At 48.1% G+C, this 21,522-nt stretch overlaps 1 protein-coding gene across 1 annotated transcript; it reads right to left on the bottom strand.

Moving 5' to 3' along the window:
* Positions 1 to 655: 655 nt before the first annotated feature.
* LOC136158919 (cationic amino acid transporter 3-like) lies at positions 656 to 6,300 on the bottom strand. The gene is made up of 11 exons (XM_065920767.1): positions 5,931 to 6,300; positions 5,184 to 5,342; positions 3,257 to 3,415; positions 2,907 to 3,054; positions 2,540 to 2,737; positions 2,230 to 2,369; positions 2,026 to 2,128; positions 1,647 to 1,846; positions 1,283 to 1,449; positions 905 to 1,013; positions 656 to 738 (listed from the first exon to the last, which is right to left on the bottom strand). The coding sequence occupies exons 1-11, from the start codon at positions 6,298 to 6,300 to the stop codon at positions 656 to 658; spliced, it is 1,836 nt and encodes a 611-aa protein (XP_065776839.1).
* Between the last annotated feature and the right edge of the window lie 15,222 nt (positions 6,301 to 21,522).

Genomic DNA, 21,522 nt, shown 5'->3' with positions numbered 1-21,522 from the left:
TTGTGATGGTTCTGTTAAGATCTTCTATTTCTTCCTGGTTCAGTTTTGGAAAGTTTTACTTTTCTAAGAATTTGTCCATTTCATCCAAGTTGTCCATTTTATTGGCATAGAGCTGCTGGTAGTAGTCTCTTATGATCCTTTGGATTTCAGTGTTGTCTGTTGTGATCTCACCCTTTTCATTTCTTATTTTGTTAATTTGGTTCTTCTCTCTTTGTTTCTTAATGAGTCTTGCTAATGGTTTGTCAATTTTGTTTATTTTTTCAAAAAACCACCTTTTAGCTTTGTTGATTTTTACTATGGTCTCTTTAGTTTCTTTTGCATTTATTTCTGCCATAATTTTTAAGATTTCTTTCCTTCTGGTAACCCTAGGGTTCTTCATTTCTTCCTTCTCTAATTGCTTTAGGTGTAGAGTTAGGTTATTTATTTGGCTTTTTTCTTCTTTCTTGATGTAAGTCAATAGCAAAGTCATTTTGTCCACTGGCAACAAATACTAAATACTTATACTAAATACTAAATGCTTTCCACCTTCACAGTCCATTGAGGCTCAAAGTGCACCTTGAACCAGCAGATACCTCCAGGACATGGGGGGGTCCCACACAGCATCTATTTCCTGTGGCTAAGATGCTTCATCACTAGGGCTGTTTTAGTCCAGAGCCTAGGAAGTGGAGACTGGTGGCTGTGGCTCATTGTTCTCCTCCAAGCTGTGTCGGATCCCATATCCAAAATATATGGCAAATCCTAGTAGGGAAATGAGACAGTAAGAAGAAAAACAGGGGCTCTCCTCACTTATAAATGCCTAGTAAGCCTCCTATTATGGCATCTGACACAGTTTAGGGGAGAGGTGGTTAGAAGAGGATTGGGTTCAGTCGTTGAAGAAGCCTCTTCACCCCAGACAGTCACTCACCAATGGCATTCCAGATGCCAAAGAGGGTCCAGGTCCAAGTGCTCATCTGCATCATCAGGTAAATGTTCAGAAAGATGCTCACCAGTGGGAGGACAGGCAGAGCAGGGACCTGTGGGCAGAGTCAGTTCATCCCTGAACACAACCCAGACATCTGAAAGGGAGACCCTTCCCCATGTGGGTGGGACAAGTTCAGTCCAATTCAGGCTGTGTGTTCGGTGCCTATTGAGCCTGGTTTGTAGGCACTGAGTGTGGATCAGGGAAGAGTCCATTGGTTTCAGCAACTCCCCTTCTTCCCTGGTCCAGCAAAGGATGTTTAGACCTAAAGCACACAGACCTGCTTCACTCAAGGTGGACACTTTGAACACATAGGTCACCTACCCTGAACATAAGAGGAGAGGGGCTCTGGGGCTGCCTCCAGATGATGACCGTGACCCCAGAGATGAGCAGCAGCAGCAGCACAGCCATTGTTGTGAGCACAGGGTCTCCAGAGAACACACGTCTGGGCCACTGGGCCAGGATCAGGCTCAGGATGGTCAGCAGGAGAACTGCAAGGTCAAGGTGGAGGAGAAAAGGCTGGGCCCGGAAGCCAAAGATGTCAGCACCTCGGGTCACACCCCTCCCTGAAACCACCAACATCAGGAAGGGCCATCATATCTCCCAGACTCCTCAACTGACAAAATGCACATGCTCACTCCATCCTGTCAATTTCAGAATATGAATAAAGTGAAACCCCACTGCTCACCAAGCAGGAAGGCACATCCATAGACAATCTGGCCAGATTTCCGGGTGGGGATGGGGCTGGTAGGGAACCACAGACTCTTTAGAATGTTTGAGGTTCCTGCTTCAGGTTCAGAGTCCAAAGGACTTCCTTCAACTCCAAACTTGATCTCAATTTTCTCTTTTGTTTTCTCATTCTTACTTAAATTCTGATCTGGCTGGTACCTGAATTAGAGGTTTAAAGGCAGTATTAACAGCAGCCCCCATTCACACAACATCAGGTTGTCTATTCCATTTCTTTTCCTCTCTTGAACAATCAGAAGGCAGCATGACACAGACCAGGATGACCTCCCCGTCGTCCCCATGACCCCAAGCCCCCTGATCAAGGTGTAGCGGGGTCTCACCTGAGAACAAGGACCGAGAAGGACACCATGGAGTAAGCGAGCAGGGACGCAACTGCCATGAGGTTTACAATGTCACTGAACCCAAAGAGTAATGCTGTGATCGCTAGAATGGGGGAACAAAAATGGAGGGGGTGGGATTGAGAAACCACTGGATCTGCACATAAGGGAAACGGATCAAGGAAGGAGTGAGCTTTGTTTATTCACCTGCAAGGCTTCCAGAATACATGATGGCCATGACGGGAATTTTTGTGTGACCATAGACTCGGGCAAGTCCCCGGAAAAGGAGCCCATCCTCTGCCATTGCATGGATTAACCGAGACATGGGGAACATGTCACCCAGGAGGCTGGGAGAGAAAGTGGAGACACGTGTGAGGACGTGGAGAACCAGGGGAGACCAGGGCATCTGCTCCCTAGTCTACAGAGAGCAAGATGTCTTTCCCTCTTGTCTCTCAGTCCCACGGGCTGGGGTGCATGAGCATCTGACAGTAGACGGAGAGAAACCCGTGTCACTGACCTGGACGTGAGAACACAGAGAACGCCAACAGCCACGACGTATCTGGCTGGGCCCCAGCCTACATGGAGAAAAGCCTCGGGCAAGGGGCTGTGGTGATGAATCTGGTAGTAGGGCACCATGAGGGTGAGTGCCGCTGAGACACCAAAATAGGCCAAAAAGCACATCAGGAGTGAGATCAGGGAGATGGATCGCTGACGCCTTAGATCTCCTCTCTCTGCTAAAGGGGTAGAAGCAGCAGGTCAGGAAAACACCTTGGGTGAAAGCACAGAATTGCCTTCCCTCTTGGACCTCCAAAAGCAGGCTAATTTCCTCCCAACCTTTGTGCCCAAGGGCAGCCCAAACTCTGTCCAAACCCCCGATGGGACACTCAGTGACCTCGTTACCTCTAGTATTAATGGCAGCAAAACCGACAAATGCGTAGAAACACGTAGCTGCTCCTCGGAGAACCCCCTCAAAGTCAAAAGGCACAAATCCTCCAGCGCCTGGAGGGCCCAAGCTGTGGTGGGAGAAAGAGCAATAAAGAACGTGGGTGAGGTGGGTTCAGCCATCACTTCTGGACTCTCCCCTCAATACCACAAACTCTGGGCTGCAGGAAACCCACCATCCGGATCCACTAGCCTGGGTCTCTTTTGTCCCCACCAAATTCTCAGCTCTGACTCCCCCCCACACACACACATTAATATGACCAAGGGTACGCTCCTAACCTATTAGTGAATACAGCTGCGGCCAATTCGTAGTCCTGTTCTGTGAGCTTCCAGTTGTGCAGGTCTCCTTTAATGAAACCAGAGACGATGATGAAGCCGAGAACCAAAATGTTGATGCCGGTGAACACTCTGTAAACCCAGGCTGACTCAGGAACTCCCAGAGCGAGTAGTACTGGAGGAGAGATGGAATATGAAACATGCACAGTAACTAAGTCCATAGAGACAGAAAGCAGCCTCAGGGGCTGGGGGTTGTGGGGGTGGGGTGGATGGACCGTGACTATTCAGTGGATATAGGGTGTCTCTCAGGGGAGATGAACATGTTTGAAGCTCGATGCAGGTGACGGCTGGACAACATTGTGAATGTACTAGTGCCCCTGAACTGTCCCCATAAAATAGTTAATTTATTTTCTTATAATTTAAAAAATGTTTCATTTTATCTATATTTGGCTGTGCTGAGTCTTCACTGTGGCATAACAGAATCTTCAGTTGTGGTGTGTGAACTCTTAATTGCATCAGTGGGATCGTAGTTCCCTGACCAGGGGTGGAACCTTGGTCCCCTGCACTGTGAGCAAGGAGTCTTGGCCACTGGACCACCAGGGAGGTCCTAATAGTTCATTTCTTATTGTGGCGATCATCTCACAATAGGCAGGTCCATCAGGTCATCACTGAGGGATTTCTCTGGTGGATCAGTGGTTGGGAGTCTGCCAGGCAATGCAGGGAACAAGAGTTCCATCCCTGGTTCAAACACATTCCACGTGCCAAAAAAAAAGAAGCCCACATGCTGTAACTACTGAGACCAAGCTCGAGAGCCCGTGCTCTGCAACATGAGAAGCCCCGCAAAAAGAAGCCTATGTATCGCAGCAAAGAGTAACCCATGCTCTCTGCAACTAGAGAAAACCTGTGAGCAGCAACAAAGATCTAGTACAGCCAAAAAAAAATCACATTGCACACCTCAAACCTATTGTGCTGTATATCAGTTATATCTCAGTAAAGCTGGGGAAAATAGCAAAATGATAAATTTATGCTTTGTGAATTTCCTCTGAAGTTAAAAAAAAAATCTTTGGTCTCAGTACCAAGATGAAAATATGTCGGTCTAAGTAAATGACTTTCACCTGGGATTAAATTTTATTCCCCAAACATTTGGCATGGTCTGGAGACATTCCAATTGTCAGAATCTGGGGAGTGAGTTTGCCTGGTATCTAGTGAGAAAAGACCAGGGATGCCACTCAGCATCCAACAGTGATTTTTTAAAACATCCTGAAATGCAGAGAACAGCCCCCCTACCAAGGAATGAACTGGCTCGAATTGTCAAGAGGGCCAAGAGTGGGAAACGACCGTCCAGGTCTTGCCTTCCTGTCTCTCATAGCACAGGCCATCCTTTCCAGTCCTAGTCCCCACTCCCAAGACTTTCCCAACCTCAGCTCTCCCTCCACACCCTACTCAGCCCATCTTTTTTTGAAAAGTGTTTTGTTTAGTTAGTAACTTGGCTGAGTTGGGTCTTAGCTGTGGGGTCTTTCGTTGTGACCCAAACAGCAAAGTTTGGGAATCAGTGGATAAAGAATCTGCCTGCAACGTAGGAAACACAGGAGACGTGGGTTCACTTCCTGGGTCAGGAAGATCGCCTAGAGAAGGAAATGGCAACCCACTCCACCGTTCTTGCCTGGAGAATCCCACGGACAAAGGAGTCTATTGGGCTATAGTCCAAAAGGTCGGACGTGACTGAGCAACTACACACACACACACACACACACACACACACACAGATTCTCTATGTGTAGTGTGCAGGCTAAGGACTTGGGCTTAGTTGTTCTGCAGCACATGAGATCTTAGCTCCCTGACCAGGGATAGAACCTGTGTCCCCACATTGTAAGGCGGATTCTTAACCACTGGACCACCAGGGGAGTCCCCTCATCCCACCTTATATCTGACCCCTGACTCACCTGCAAGCAGCAGCACCAGGCCCAGTGTGAAAAAGTCTGCATACGTGGCCAGTAAGTAGGGCACATGCAGAGGGAAACTTCCCTCCAATGCCTGAGAGATGCGGTCCCCGATGAGGTTGTCAAAGGCGTACCTCCAAGCCATGGCTGTACACGCAGTGGCTGCAGCAGCAGAAGAACAAACATTCACAGACATAATCGAACACCTAGTATGTGCCAGGGGATGTATTTTGGAAGAAGAAATAGGCAAAATACATAATCTCAAAGGTTTTTTTCATGGGGTGGTGAGAGCATACTGGGATGACTCACAAAATAGGTCCACTATTTAATGTTAGGAGGAGATCAATGTTTCACAAGGAAAGGAAACAGGGAAGTTGGACCAGGAGGGCTAAAGGATGAGGGGTGAAATTTTAAATCAAGTGGCAACACCCCCCTTCAAAAGAAAAAAATCATTCAAAGGCAACAGCTGAGCAAAGACTTCAATATGATGAGGTGATGAGCCTGTGGGACACGCCTCCCTCCCACCCATGCCTACAGTTTCCTTTCCTTCTCATTCTTAGTCCAATTTTAAGGAAAGCAGGAGAGAGCTGAATAGAATGATGTTGTGGGGTGTTCCAGCCAGTTACCCACTTCCCCCCACAATTCAGGTAACAAAGTTCCCATGAATGAGACCGAAGTCCCATCTCCCAGTTTCCTGACCTTAGCCCCACACCTTTCCCCCACACCTGTCGCCTGGTCCCATCACCTCACCAGATAAAAATAACACTATGATGTTCCAGCCAACGACGAAGGCCCAGAGCTGCCCCATCATGATGTAGCTGCAGACATACGCAGAAGAGGAGCGTGGTACCCGGGCGTCAAACTCCACATAGCAGAGCCTGGACAGCAGGGAAGACAGGCCGGCCACCAAGAAGCAGACGACAATCGCTGGTCCAGCTACGTACTTGGCCACGGCACCAACCACGATGTACAGGCCGGCTCCCAGGTTCCTGCCCACACCCAAGAACACCAGTTCTACGGCACTCAGATGAACATTGGGATCATCAGACTCCTTTATGGTGTCTTCCCCTCGCCTGTGAACCAGCTTCTGCCCAAACTGGCGAACATACTGATGCATCATCCTAGATGTACTTGAGGAGGCTACAATCTGCTGACAAAACAAGACACAGAGTTGTCAAGATTGTTTTTCTGTCCTTGACCCTAGGAGTTAAATTCCATGAAGTACTGGAGTGACGAGGGGCAGGTGGCAAAAGGACACATAGGGTGTGTCCATCTCTGAGCTGTGGATTCTTCAAACACAAAGAAGCCTCTTAACGTGTTTCAAAATCACTAGAAAGAGTGCTTAAAGAGAAGTGATGGGGAGAACAATACGTCTTCTCAAATATACCCTTTTTCGGGTTGACTGTTTTGAGCTGAAGGCACTGAAGACACAGCAGACTCAGAAGCTCCTTGCCTCTCCCTTAACTGCTCAAGATAAGGTAATTAGCTGGTGAAGAGTCCGCCTGCAATGTGAGAGACCTGGGTTTGATCCCTGGGTTGGGAAGATCCCCTGGAGAAGGGAAAAGCTATCAACTCCAATATTCTGGCCTGGAGAATTTCATGGACTGTATAGCCATGGGGTAGCAAAGTCAGACATGACTGAGCAACTTTCACAAGGGACCTACACCAGGAAGACAGCTATAACCAAAGACAACTTTTCATTTCTAGAAGGATTATCTGCCTGGAGTGGCAAACATTTGTTTTCCAAGCACTTGTACTTTTTTTGTTGTCGTTAAGTCACTCAGTCATGTCCGACTCTTTGTGACCCTGTGAACTGCAGCTTTCCCGACTCTTCTGTCCTTCGCTATCTCCCTGAGTTTGCCCAAATTCACATTCATTGAGTCGAAGCTGCCATCCAACCATCTCATCCTCTGTCACCCCCTTCTCCTCCTGCCCTCAATCTTTTCCAGCATCAGAGTCTTTTCCAGTGAGTTGGCTCTTTGCATCAGGTGGCCAAAGTATTGGAGCTTCAGCTTCAGCATCTGATGCTCAATATGAATATTCAGATGAATATTCAATGAATATTCAGAGTGGGTTTCCTTTAGGATTGACTGGTTTGATCTCCTTGCCATCCAAAGGACTACCAAGGGTCTTCCAAGCATTTTCTCTTCCCATCTTCCTGTGGGTTCTTTTCCTCCCATTTGAAGCCCCAAAGCCCTACTCCTTTCTCCTTAGCTCAGGGGAGGATATGAGTCTCAATTGTTTGAATGTCTTGAGTCTCAGAACTTTTATGGGGCTCCCCTATGAAGCAAATTGAATCTCCTAATCTGTCTTTTTTTCAGGCTGCACTGGGTCTTAGTTGCAGCACACAAGATCTTTCGTTGAGGCAGGTGAACTCAATTGCAGCATACAGGGTCTAGTTCCCCAACCAGGGATCGAACCCAGGCCCCCTGCAATATGGGCCCGGAGTCTTAACCACTGAACCACCAGGGAAGTGCCTGTTTGCCTGTCTTATGTCAGTTTAATTATTAAACAGCCAAAGAGCTTAGAAAAGGAAATTTCTGTCCGTACAGAAGCAAAACCTTCCAGCACACTGCCTGGCTCACAGCATCTGCTTAATGGGTATGGTCTGAGTGGATAAGAATGCCGATTTCTTGGTTTTAAGCAAAATCAACCAGTTCTGCCATTTCAAATCCAGCTCTGCTATTTAGTAGCTTGTTGCTATTGCACGTGATAGATACCGTCTTCATGCTGCTTTTCTCTGTACCACTGGGAAAACTGTCGTTATGATCATTATTTCCTTCTGTCCTAGATAGGGATGAAGTGGCTAAGGGGCTTGGTGATCAGAAATCACAGACTCTGCATGTTTCCATGATGAAGATCCTGAAACCTGGTAGCTTCCTGTTTTGTTGCCTGCAGAGCGACATGGAATAAGGACTCTGCTTTGGGGCAGAAGGAGATGGAATTTGTCGGGAGGGACAGACTCAAGCCCAGCTCAGTCAAAGCATCACAGCAGAGTGGCCTCCCAACTAACTGCCTGGAGGGAAGAGGGACTAACCTTTACTCTGAATCAGGAATGACAGGACTGTTTCCTGCTGCTTTGGGCATGAAATGTCCCCTCACTACACTGCTCTGCAGGGCTAGGCTGACCCAGTGACCACGAGTCCCCATCAGGGGGCTTCCAGCCCTGATACTCTGAAGTCCAAGTTTAGCATTTTGGTTCAGAGCAAGCATTCAGAGAGCCAGGACACTCTGATTAGAATCTTGGCTCCTCGAACACTACTGTGCCTTTGAACAAGTCATACACGTCTCTGGACCTGTGTTTTCTTCTTGCTCAAATGCTGCTGACGAACCCTTGTGCACTGTGAGTAGGAATGTAAGTTCTCTAAAATAACTAAAAATAGAATTACCACATGATCCAACAATTCCACTGCTGGGTATATACCCAAAAGAACTGAAAATAGAATCTCAAAGAGATACTTGTACACCTATATTCATAGCAGCATTATTCACAATAGCTGAAAGTTGGAAGCAACCCAGATGTCCATCCTCAAAGAAACAGATAAACATGATGAGGTCTACACATGCATTGAAATACTATTCAGCCTTGAAAACACTGACATTTCTGATACACGCTACAACATAGAGGAAACTTGAAAACATTACGCTAAGTGATATAATACAAATAATGTATGATTCCACTTCTATGAAGTACTGAGAGCAGTCAAAAATCATAGAGACAGAAAGTAGAATGGTGGGGACTTGCCTGGCGGTTCAGTGGTTAAGATGGCCTTGCAGTACAGGGGAGGCTGGTCAATTTCTAGTCTGGGAACTATGACCCCACATGCCGTGGGGCAGCTGAGCCTGCAGATCACAACTACTGAAACCTGTGTGCTCTGGAGCCCTCAAAACACAACTACAGAGTCTGTGCATTGCAATGAAAGATCCTGCATGATGCAACTAAGACCTGAAGTAGCCATGTAAACAAATTAAAAAAAAAAAAGTAGAATGGTGGTTCAGCAGGGACTGGGGAGAAATAAGGAGTTATTATAAAATAGAGACGGTTTCGGTTTTACATGATGAAAAGAGTTCTGAAGATCGGAAATCTTACAATGTACACCTAACATTACTGAACGGTACACTTAAAAATGGTCAAGATGGTAAATTATCTGTGTATTTTGCCACCATTTTAAAAATTGCCACCAATGCTGAATAATGTAGTCAGCTTCACAGAGTTGCTGGGTGTAACAAATCCAAAAGTAATATCACCATACAGTTGCCCCTTATGAATACCCAAATCCACAGAAGCTCAAGTTCCTGACAGTCACCCCCATATCTTCAGATGATATGATTCACCCTCCATAGACACGGAGGGCAGACCGTATATAGAAGACTGAAATCAGGCGTCTACATGTCCATTCACTGTATGAGGGTAATTATTAATATGGTTTGTACATAAGTCAAAAAAATAGGCTTAGATCATCAGGACACTGGTCCAATCACCCCCATTCCCCCCACACACCTTTTTTTCACACACACTCCCAGCTCCCAGCTTCTGCTTTCATCTGAAAAACAGGGCTCTCCACCCTCAGTCAGGAGCCGGGCTGACCCCCTGCACTCTGGGGTTGCAGAGGTCTCCTTGGGAGGATGTGAACTCAGCGCCCAGTCTCCCACAGAAGAGGGTGACCCGAGGCTTACTGGATCCTTGGAGCAGAACCTGGAGCACTGGGTCCGTCAGGGAGGCTGAGGTTAAGCCACGCGGGGCTGGAGCTGAGACATCTCCAAGAACCGAAGCGGGGAGTCCTGAGCACAGACGACGGTCCTTCCCCCTGGGTTGTTGGGGTGGAGATGGGGCTGGGTGGGCGGGGAGCATCTGCCGTGTTGTTATCAGCTTGACTCCTCTGTGGTTACCCTTAGGGAATAGTTCCAAGATGATTTTTGTTGAGTACAGTATTCATAAAATAAAATTTACTATTTTAACCATCTTTAAGTGTCCAGCTCAATCGCGTTAAGTACATCCACATTTTGTCCAACCAAACTCCAGGACTTTTTTTCATCTGGCAAAACTTAAACTCTGCACCCATTCATCAACAATTCCGCCTTTCTCCTTCACAGTTCCTGGCAATCACCCTTCTGCTCTCTGTCTCTGTGAAACTGACCACTCCAGGAGAATCATAGAATATTTATTAGGTGTTTCCTGTCAGGCTTGTATCACCTAGTAAAGTGTCTACAAGGTTCCTCCATGTTGTGGCATGTGTTAGAATTCCCTTCCTTTGTAATGATAAATAATACTCTATTATTGGCACATACCACATTTGGCTTACCCTTTCTTGGTCAATGGGCATCTGGCTTGCTTTCATGTTTTAGTTACTGTGAATAATGCTGCAATGAATAGGTGTTTACAAATATCTCTTCCAGAGTGTGCTTTCAATTCTTTTGGATATATTCTCAGAAGTAGAATTGCTGGATCATAGGGTTCTAAGACTTTTATATGTTCATGATGGAGGAAATGCTCACATAGTGAAGAATGTGGAAGTCATTTTGGCTCATCAATGGTTCAGCCTGAACTGTGTGTGAACTGACAGCCTGTCCAAGCCTAACAGCTCATCTGCTTTAACCACTGAGGTAAAGGGTGTCTGTTTTGAAGATAAGGATGAATAACTCCCTTCTCATGGCGTCCATGTTAACACTCCCTGGAAGATAAGGTTCCCTTCCCAGACACCAGGGAGCTGTTGCCTCACTGCCTATGCACTAAGTCTGTCTCCTTTCAAACCCTGAAGGAACGCACTCTGTCGTGTTGATGTGTGCGCTTTGTTTGGATGAGGTGTAAGACTGCTGGAACAGCTTCCCAGAGCTATATGGACACTCTCTACACCCTTGCCATAGTCCTCAGTTTGACTCAGATAAAACTCTTTCCTATTCCTATTATAGATAGTTCATTGATTATTTCTGTAGACATTTGAACTCATTTGATCATGGACCCTGAGAAGTGTGGGCTGTGAGACTCAGGACCCCACTTAACCCTGCTCCCTCCCAGTCCTCTTCTGCGCCTCGAGTCCCCACAGTCTGCAGGTGACCTGACACACTCCAGTGTGGGGGACCTCAAGCCTAGCTGTGCCTGAATCAAGAGAAAGAGAGTTTAAAATCTCTGATGTTAATTCTAGCAGCAAAAGCATTTTCTTTCATCACTTCTGCTGCAGCAACAAAAGCAGCTAGCAAGCATCATGCTTGTGTCCAGCCTTGCACAAAGGGATGGAAGAGGATGAAGTAGAATGCAACTTAGTCCTCTTATTCAAGCAGCTCTGTTTGCTGGGAGAGATGAGTACGGAGGCAGAAGAGAAAGAGGAGGTAAAGGGTAAGGATGACTACTTCACTACCGTAGGCACAACCATGTCCCCAGCAAATGTATCCTAAATTATATGACATGTGCACATTTAATAAATAAATAAAGCTTATTCATTGTCTATTGGAACTTTGAATTTACCTTGCCCCTCTGCATTTTACTTGGCCACCCTAAACTGGTTGCTACAGTAGATCAATGCTAAGGGGAGCAAAAATTTACTTTGGTTTGAGACTTTATTGGCAGTCCTGTGGTTAAAACTGTGTGCTTCCACTGCAGGGTGCATGAGTCAAAAATATATATTTTTAAAAAATTTAAACTTTATACAGACTTCCTAAATCAGTCAGCTGCACTTTTGTCTTTTTATTTATTTTTGAACAGTAGAATTCTCTTTTTAAAATTTAATTAATTTATTTATTTTTGAGGGCACTGGGGCTTTGTTGCTGCACACGACCTTTCTCTAGTTGTGACGAGTTGTGACTCACTAGTTGTGACTAGTCCTGTCCAAGTCTTTGGGCCCCCTGCAGGGGGGACTGTAGCCCTGCAGGCTCCTCTGTCCATGGGATTTTCCAGAAAAGAATACTGGAGTGAGTTGCCATTTCCTCCTCCAGGGGATCTTCCAACTCAGGGATGGAACCCGGGTCTCCTGCATTGGCAGGCCGGTTCTTTACCACTGAGCCACGAGGGAAGAACTTTTGGGAGGGGGGTTGTGACTATAAGGGACATAAGGTGCTGTTCCTACTCTGCATCTTGATCTGGGTGCTGGTTGCAATTGTATGCTCTGAGAAAATGCAGCAGTGCAAAAAAAAAAAAAAAAAATGGAAATGACACATGCACTTCTGAAAAAATATATGACATTACCACTCATAAACATAAGCAAACAGATAAATAAAGAGCTGAGAAAAGCAAAACCCCAGTCCTCTATATTATTTTTTCTGATTCCATTCTATATGAACTCACTCTGGAGACAATAAAAGCCCTTCAAGTAATACGTCTCACCCCTCAATGGATTAACAAAGTATTTAATCCGTAAATAACAGGTTTGGGGACGTCCCTGGTGGTCCATTGGCTAAGACCCCTGCTCCCAATGCAGGGGGTCTGGGTTCAATCCCTAGGTAGGGAACTAGACTTCACATGCCTGCAGCAACAGACACGGCAGTCAAATAAATATGTAAATAACAGGGTTTGTGGGAGGCAAGAAGAAAAAATTTCTTACAGTTGTATTTATTTATTTGGCTGCCGCGGGGCTCTGTTCCTGCATGCAGGCTTTCTCTAGTTGTGGAAAACGGGTGCTACTCTTTGTCCCGTGTCCAGGCTTTTCATTGTGCTGGCTTTTTTATTGCCAAGCATGGGCTCTAGGGTACTCAGGTTCAGTAGTTGTGGGACAAGGGCTTAGTTGCTCCCAGGCATGTGGGTTCTTCTGCGACCAGGGATGGAATCTGCCTCTCCTGCATATTCACTGGATCACCAGGGAAGTCCTGGAAAATCCTGATAAAATATTTCTTCCACTACATACAGAAAATAGCGAGCATCCAGGAGGGTGTTTATGACGAGCCGAGTCCTGTTGAAAGTTTTCCTTCATTTCCTTTTCACGATTGCCCCATGGGGTGGGTACTCTTCCCACCCCTGCATTACTGAGGGGACCCCAAAAAGGCTAAGCCCTAGAGAGCCAGAACCAAACCAGGCGCTCAGACCACCGGCCACACATGCAACCCGCAGAGCGGACCCCCAGGCGGGGCCAGGGGGAGGGGTGCGGTTCATGCTCCTGGGGGCCACTAGCTCCTTCCCTTCGCGGTGCTCCTTGTCACTTAGGCGCTGACCCTTCCAGAAAACCTGCTCATCATCACCTTGACCCTGGCCGACCGCCGTCTGGCCATCCGCCAGGGACTCCTCCCTGCGGCCCTTCTCGTTGCAGGAGGTGGGCTTCACCTCTGCCGTGACCCCGCAGCTGCCAGTCCACCTCCTCAAGGGACGCGGGACAGTCCCCCGAGCCGGATGCTTCGCCCAGACGGGGCTCGACTCCACCCTGGGCCCCGCGGAGCCCCTGCTGCAGCGGGGATGTCCGCGGACCGCTGCCTGGCCACGCCGCCCCAGTGGTACCCCGCGCCCTACGCGCGTGCGCGTCTGCCGGGTCCTCGGACCGGGCGGCTGGGTGGGCAGCCTCCTCTTCCTCACTGGGCCCCTCACCTGGATGTCCTCTCCCCGTCTGTGGCCCCAGCATGCTGGACCACTCCCTCTGCGACAGCACGCCCTTGCTGGAGCGGGTGCGCGTGGCCACCCGGCCCCTGCCGCTGGCGTCCTTCCTGGTGGCCGGGCGCACCCTGCCGGGCGCAGCGGCGGGGCCCGGCCTGTCCTAGGGATCTGCATCACTGGCACAGGCCTGCACCTGCTGTTTTTGAGGGGCCGCCGCAAGGCCTTCTCCACCCGCTCTTCCCACGTGTGCTGATCTCCCTCACCGCAGCGAGCTGCTCAGCCTCCCGCGCCCTGCCCCTTCTCTCTGTACCTGAGCCCCAGGCAGACCGCGTGGCTGGAGCTCTAAAAAGGAGGGACTTTCTGCCACGCGATCGTGTCAACCCCGGTGAACCCCATCGTCTGCTGCCTGAGGAATGAGCTGGTCCAGAAAGTTAGCAGGGATTTGCTGATGAAGGTTTTCTCCTAAGAAACTCAAGGCTCCCAGAGGGTCTGCTCGGTATTTAATCCATTTCTTTTTTCCAGTGAAGGCCTTGGAGAAAAGGTTTGCTAGTCGGAAAGCTGATGGTGGCTATTTCTGCATTCTAGCAGAATAGAAGATGAAATGGATTGCTCCTCTGCTCAGAAATCACAGTCCTTTGGCAGTAACCATGGAGACTGGAGGTGAGTTTGAGTAAGCTTCGGGAGTTGGTGATGGACAGGGAAGCCTGGCGGTGCTGCAGTCCACGGGGTCGCAAAGAGTTGGACAGGACTGAGCCACTGAACTGAACTGATGGAGACTGCTAGTCCTTCTGCTTATCCAGTCTCCAGGTTAGTAACAGAAGATTTTGAATTTTATCCGGACACATAATGTCCAGTTAGGGACATTTCCCATCCTTCCTGCAGCTCCTCTGCTCTCATGACTGAGTCTTAGAGGATGGGGTGTACGTGGAATGATCTGTGTGTTTCATGGACTTGCCTTCTCTCCATTTTTTTTCCCCCTCCCATCTTCCTGCTGCCTGGGGAATGTGACCTCTGTGGAAGGCCAAGAGGTGGAAGCAACTGTTGAGAGCAGAGACTCCATCTGCTGAGAGCAGAGAGCTTCCCCGATGGCTGGATGGTAAGGAATCCATCTGCCAATGCAGGAGACACGGGTTTGATCCCTGGGTCGGGAAATGGCTACTCCCTCCAGTATTCTTGCCTGGGAAATCCCATGGACAGAGGAGCCTGGTGGGCTACAGCCCAGAGGATTGCAGAGTCGGAAACAATTTAGCCACCGAACAACACACACCGCTTCAGTCTGGGTCCCTGGATGAGCATGCGGAACAGCGCCGCCTGCTGACCCTGCATCAACCGCAGGCATCATCTGTAAACGAAAATGAAGGACTATTTTATCTCACCACTAGGATTCTTGGTTACATCAGTTTACCATAAACTTCCCTGGTAATACGGCTATAAAAGAAAATTCTCAGAGTAAAACCTGGGCTGGAGAAGCCAAGATAAAGGGACAGAACCTGGAATTCCCTGGCCGTCCGGTGGTTAGGACTCTGTGCTTTCACTGCGGGTGTGTGCAGGTTTAACCCCTGGGCAGGGGAATAAAATCCCACAGGCTGCAGAGCCAAGGGGAAAAAAAAAAGGAAGGAAGAAAAAGGTGGGAGAGAGAACTGCTGTGGAAGTAAAAAAAAGGTGTGCACTCTGGGGTGGAGAGGGTATTCCAGCACAAATCAGGCTGGGCTCCAGGGACCACATTTGTTCAGGAATCCAGAAACTGGAGAGGAGGTGAGAGCTCTCCATTGCCTCCCTCCCTGTCCCCTCTCAGGTCTCACCCTGTTTCCTCTGGAATAAACTTAGCTTTGTCAGTCTTACAGGTCTGTTCCTGGTGGTCGTAGGCTAACTGGGCAAGAGCAATACATATCAATAGCTGCAAACCACGCCGTGTGCCCTGAAGGATAAGTCCGAGATGCTAGGAGAGCTTCTAAGAGAGAGACATGAGCTAATCTGTGATATTAAGAACCGGGCAAATTTTCTTTAAATACCACCCATTTTTGCTCTATGCTAATTTTTCAAATAAATTTTATTTTTTAAATTTCTTTTTGGTTCTGCTGGGTCTTCATTGCATTGGGGGCTACTCTCTAGTTGCAGTACATGGGCTTCTCATTGCAGTAGCTTCTTTTGTTGCAGAGCACGGGCTCTAGGGAGTGCAGGCTTCAGTAGCAACGGCCTGTGGGTTCAGTAGTTGCAACTCTCGAGCACAGACTCAGTAGCTGTGGCCCACGGGCTTGTGTACTTCTCCACAAGTGGGCTCCTCCCGGACCAGGGATTGAACCCGTGTCTCCCGCACTGGCAGGCAGATTCCTTACCACAGAGCCACTAGGGAAGCCCCCTCAGTGTTCATTTTCAATGTCGTCAGCAAGTGGTGGTCCCGGGGAGGAGCAGTGGGAGCCTCTGGGGCCGTGATCTGCTAACATCTGACTGTTCCGCAAACCCAGTGGGGGAGGGACCAGTCAGGCTGGGAGCTTCCTGCCGGGGTCTGCGGTCAGAGAGTGAGGACAGGGCTGAGGAAGCGGCTCAGACTCGCGGGGCACAGGAGGCAGGACTGGGACCTGTCGACAGCGGGGCCCTGGGCAGTGGGAGGACCGACTACGTGGCAGCTTGGGGAGCTGTGTGATGTCTGCAGGTCACCTCACTGCTTCGGCCTCTTTCGAACTGGAGCAGCGGTCTGCTGGGGTGATAAGTGCCCTTCCAGCTGCTAAGCGTTTAAAAGCTTGAACTTTGGAGCCAGACTGACTTGAGCTTGAAGGTCATCTATCTTCTAGACTTGCTGTACAGGTCACACTCTCTGGGCCTCCCTCGGAGCCTCAGTTTCCCCATCTGTAAGCTGGGAGTGATGGTTTCTCTTTTGGCTCAGATGGTTATGAGCTGGGGATGCTGGTGGTGATGAGCATGTTTGGGGCAGGTAGCACTTGATGTTTTCTTTATGTGACAACAAAGGGGTGACAGAAGATGAGGTGGCTGGATGGCATCACTGACTCAATGGACATGAGTTTGAGCAAACTCCGGGAATAGTGAAGGACAGGGAAGCCTGGCGTGCCACAGTCCATGGGCTCAAAAAGAGTCGGATGTGACTTAGCAGCTGAACAACAACAAGGGTGTGTGTAGGCCACCACTGTGATAGCCCACGGAGCAGCCTGTCGTCTCACTCAGTTGCTAAGAACTCAGCATTTTATCACATCTCATGTAAAAGCAAGTCCAGCTTACAATGCGTTCATGAGTAACGTAGATTATACCGATGATGGAGCTGAATGGGGGTAGAGAGAGTTTTCATCATATCACATAGAGTAAGACAATTAAAAATTCCCTTTAATCACTGGGACTTACCTGGTGGTCCAGTGGTTAAGGATCTACCTTACAATGCAGGGGACATGGGTCCAGTCCCTGGGGGTTGAAGATCCCACATGCCGAGGAGCAACTAAGCCCTCACGCCAAAAATAGCCTGAGTACAACTAGTGAGTCTGTACATCACAATGAAAAAAAGATCCTATGCACCCACTAAGACCTAACAGTGCCTCAACTAAGACCCAACACAGCCAAATTAAAAAAAAAAAAAAAAACTCCTTAAAGAAAAAACAAGGATATGTCTTAAAAAACTAGGATATGTCTCCCCTACATGAGGGAATTTAGATTTACAGTCAACATGAAAATCGTGTCTCAGACTTCTGCCAGAGATTCTTCAACATACTTTATCCAGCTTATGCTCAGATGTTCAGTCCTCTCTGACTCTTTGCGAACCTGTGGATGGTCACCCACCACACTCCTCTGCCCGTGGGCTTTTCCAGGCAAGAATACTTGAGTGGGTTGCCATTTCCTCCTCCAGGGGATCTTCCTGCCCCCGGGATCAAACCTGCATCTCTAGCATTGTCAGGCAGATTCTTTACTGCCAAGCCACCTGGGAAGCCCCCAAATTTCTTGACCTCCTTACATTTCTTTCCACTTATTAACACACTAGAATATTTACAAATAAAGATATGGCATTGCTGGGACTTCCCAGAGGTTAAGAATGAGGTGCTGGAGGCACAGATTCCATGCCTGGGGAGGGAACTAAAATCTCACATGCCAAAAAAGAGAGAGAGAGAGACAGAGATGTCATTGTCTACAATCAGAAAATCACATCTTTTTGGTGAGAGGGGAAAAATCTCTAGAAGCATTTTAGGTGTCTCCTGAATTGGCTTAAAAAAAAAATTGTCCCTCCTTTTCTGTAGAAGCAGAAGTTGAAGTCACGCAGTGGAATGGCTCCTTTCCTGTGTTTCCAGGAACAATGCTGAGCCCAGAAGGCCCTGAAATTGCCAAGTCTCTTCCTTCCCATGAGAAAGAAGGGTTTTCTTGAAACAGAGTTAGGAAACAGCTTAGTGATTCAGCTTCCCTCCCCTCTGAATTCCTAGAACTATATTTTTCCCTCTTGGGAAAGGAGGGGAAGAGGTAAGGTAACGAGCATGTCATCAGGGAAGCCCTGGTCTAACCTTTAGAGGGTGCAGCCTAGCACCACCTTCTTTCTCACCCCTTGCCTGAGAACTCGTGTGACTAACCCCTGAATTCCTTGAACACATTCCCTATCCCGGCTCAGAGCCTACACCACAGCTCCAGGCTGCCTCTTTCGGTTGATTGTCTATTATCACCCTGAAGCATCTTTCCTGGTGCAGGTCTGACTCCATCCCTCCCGTGCTCAAAACCATTCCATATCGTACGAAGGAATATTGTTGCTGTTTAGTCAACAACTCATATCTGACTCCTTTGTGACCCCATGGACCACAGTCCACCAGTCTTCTCTGTCCATGAGAATGGCCATCAAGAATACTAGAGTGGGTTGCCATTTCCTCCTCCAGGGGATCGTCCCGAACCAGGGATGGAACCTGGCTCTCCTGCATTGCAGGCAGATTTTTCACCACTGAGCCCCCAGGGAAGTCCCACAATAGAATATTATTCGGCCATAAAAAGAAATGAAGTGTTAGTTGCTCAGTCATGTCCAGCTCTTTGCAATCCCATGGAATGTAGCCCACCAGGCTCCTCTGTCCATGGGATTCTCCAGGCAGGAATACTGGAGTGAGTTGCCATTTCCTTCTCCAGGGGATCTTCCCGACCCAGGGATTGAACCCAGCTCTCCCACATTGTGGGCAGATTCTTTGCCATCTGAGCCACCAGGGAAGCCCCTCCCCCCCAAAAAAGGAATGGAGTACTGATATATACTATTACATGCTGAACCGTGAAAACAAATATATAATATTGCCCATGTGTGGAGTTTAGAAAAATAGCGCAGATGGACTTATTTGCAAAGCAGAAACAGATGTAGAGAACAAATGTACGAATACCAAGGGGAACGCAGGGATGAACTGGGAGGCTGGGATTGACATATGTGCACAGCAGATAACAGTGAGTGCTTTACTGTGCAGCACGGGGACTCCGTTCAGCACTCTTATGGTGACCTACAGGGGAAGGGAACCCAAAAAGGGGGATCTGTGTACACATATGGCTGATTCATTTTGCTGTACAGTCAAAGCTAACACACACTGTAAAGAAGCTATACTCCAATAGAATTAATAAAAAGAAAGAAAGACATGTAGACCCTCACACCCTCTAAAATAGAACTTTTATTTCAATAAGGTCTCCCGGTGATGCACATTATTAGGGTTTGAGAATCACTGCCTGGAGATATGATTTTGCAATTGTACCCAGAAATGTTCACTAACCCCAGTTCCATTTCTTAACCACTAAAATTTTCTTTTGAAGTATTGTTGATTTACAGTATTGTGTTAATTTTAGGTATACAGCAATGTGATTCAGTCATATAATACATATATTATTCTATTTCACTATAGTTTATTACACGAAAAAGCCATATGGTTTATATAGGAATCCAGCTCTATTCTGAGTCCAGAAAACGTGACAGGCCCTCACGAATCCCTCCCTTTTCCGCTAAGCTCAGGGTTCCTGTCTTTGCCTCTAGAAGCATTAGCAGTTGAAGAGGCAGACCTCCAGTGTGGATGGTGGTTGAGGAAAGAGAGAGGCGGGAACAGGACAATTAAAGCATGTCACATGTAAGCATCAGAGCCAAACAGCGCATCTCTGAAATTCCCAGTTTACATAGACTATGGAAGGACTTCGGCTTTGTCCTATTTCTTTATTTCCTCACCAAGCCTGTAAAAGTTTGGGGTGAAGCTTAGAAAGCTCTTTCAGGCTCTTACTTTTCCAGAAAAAGCCCCAGGGTGAGGGGTCAGGGGAGAGGAATGTGAAGACTGCAGAGGATGTCCACATTGCATCACTGTCCCTGGAAAGACCTAGAAACCAAAGCATTTCCCCCAAACCCCTTCTTCACCTTGTTGCCATGCTCAAAACCACTCCCTGGCTCCCTGAACATCCTTGGTGGAATAAGGGGCTTCCAGGTGGCTCTAGTGGTAAAGAACCTGCCTTCTGATGCTGAGATGTGGGTTCAATCCCTGGGTCAGGATGTTCCCCTGGAAGAGGGCATGGCAGACCCCTCCAGCATTCTTGCCTGGAGGATCCCAAGGACAGAGGAGTCTGGCGGGCTACAGTCCATAGGGTCGCAAAGAGTCAGACACGACTGAAGTGACTTAGCATGTAGGCATGCACAGTGGGTAAGAATCTGCTTCCAATGCAGGGGACACGGGTTTGATCCCTGGTCAGTGAAGATGCCATGTACCGCGGAACAACTAAGCCCGAGGCCACAACGACTGACCACCGCCCTAAAGCCTCTGCTCCACAACGAGAAGCCACTGCAATGAGAAGCACAAGGACCACAAGGAAGAATACCCCCACTCGCCACAACAAGAGAAAACCCACATATAGCAATGAAAATTCAGCACAGTCAAAAATAAATAAATCTTAAAAAAAAAAAAAATAAAAAAGAATATCCAATTATAAGATCATTCCTTTCTCCTCCTCCAACCTAAATCTTTCCCCAGCATTAACGACTGATAGCTGTTTGAGCTACATCCTTCTCCAGACTGTTTCTTCTTGGGGGTGGGAGGGTGCGCTGCGTGAGGTCTTAATTGTGGCAGGCTGACTTCAGAGTCTGTGGGTTTAGTTCCCCCAGCAGGGATCATGCCCACACCCCCTGCCCTGGAAGAGGGATTCTGAGCCTCGGGATCACCAGGGAAGTCCCGGCTATGCCCTTTTCATTCACCCGAGGGCAGCTTCCTAGTCTGAAGGAGATGAGATATCTGCCTCTGCTCTTGTTTAGCTGTGTGATGGTGGAGAATCCATGACCCCCTCTGAGCTTCTGTCTCCCTCATCAATACCTGGAAGAGAAATTTGCTCACCTTCACCCACAGCTCATGTTCACATTTGCTCCCACGACATTGGTTAATGCAAGCGACACATCCGAGTCTGATATCATCGGAAAGGAGGTCTAATTCTCCCACGAGGAAGCATGTGTGCTAAGGTGCGTCAGTTATGTCCCACTCTGTGCGGTCCCACAGACTATGGCCCCCCAGGCTCCTTTGTCCACAGGATTCTCCAGACAAGAATACTGGGGTGGGTTGCCAAGCCCTCATCCAGAGGTTCTTCCCGACCCAGGGAGCAAACCCACCTCTCTTATGTCTCCTGCATTAGCAGGTGGGCTCTTTACCTCTAGCACCACCAGGGAAACGTCCCCTCACCCCCAAGGGCAGTAACTATTTTGATAACGATCTACCTCAGACCCAGTAAGGTAAGGAAGACAGTAGACAGGACAAAGAGCGTTTGGTCCAGGGAGCGGGGAAGAAGGGAGAGAAGTGAAAGTTCTTTCTCACTACGACTCAAAGCCTCCTGCGATGTCCCAATCTGTCTCCACTTCCTCCTCTT

The sequence above is a fragment of the Muntiacus reevesi genome, chromosome 2 (genome assembly GCF_963930625.1).
Source record: "Muntiacus reevesi chromosome 2, mMunRee1.1, whole genome shotgun sequence".
In the NCBI taxonomy this organism is placed as follows: domain Eukaryota; kingdom Metazoa; phylum Chordata; class Mammalia; order Artiodactyla; family Cervidae; genus Muntiacus; species Muntiacus reevesi.
This window is presented reverse-complemented; position numbering and strand designations above follow the sequence as displayed.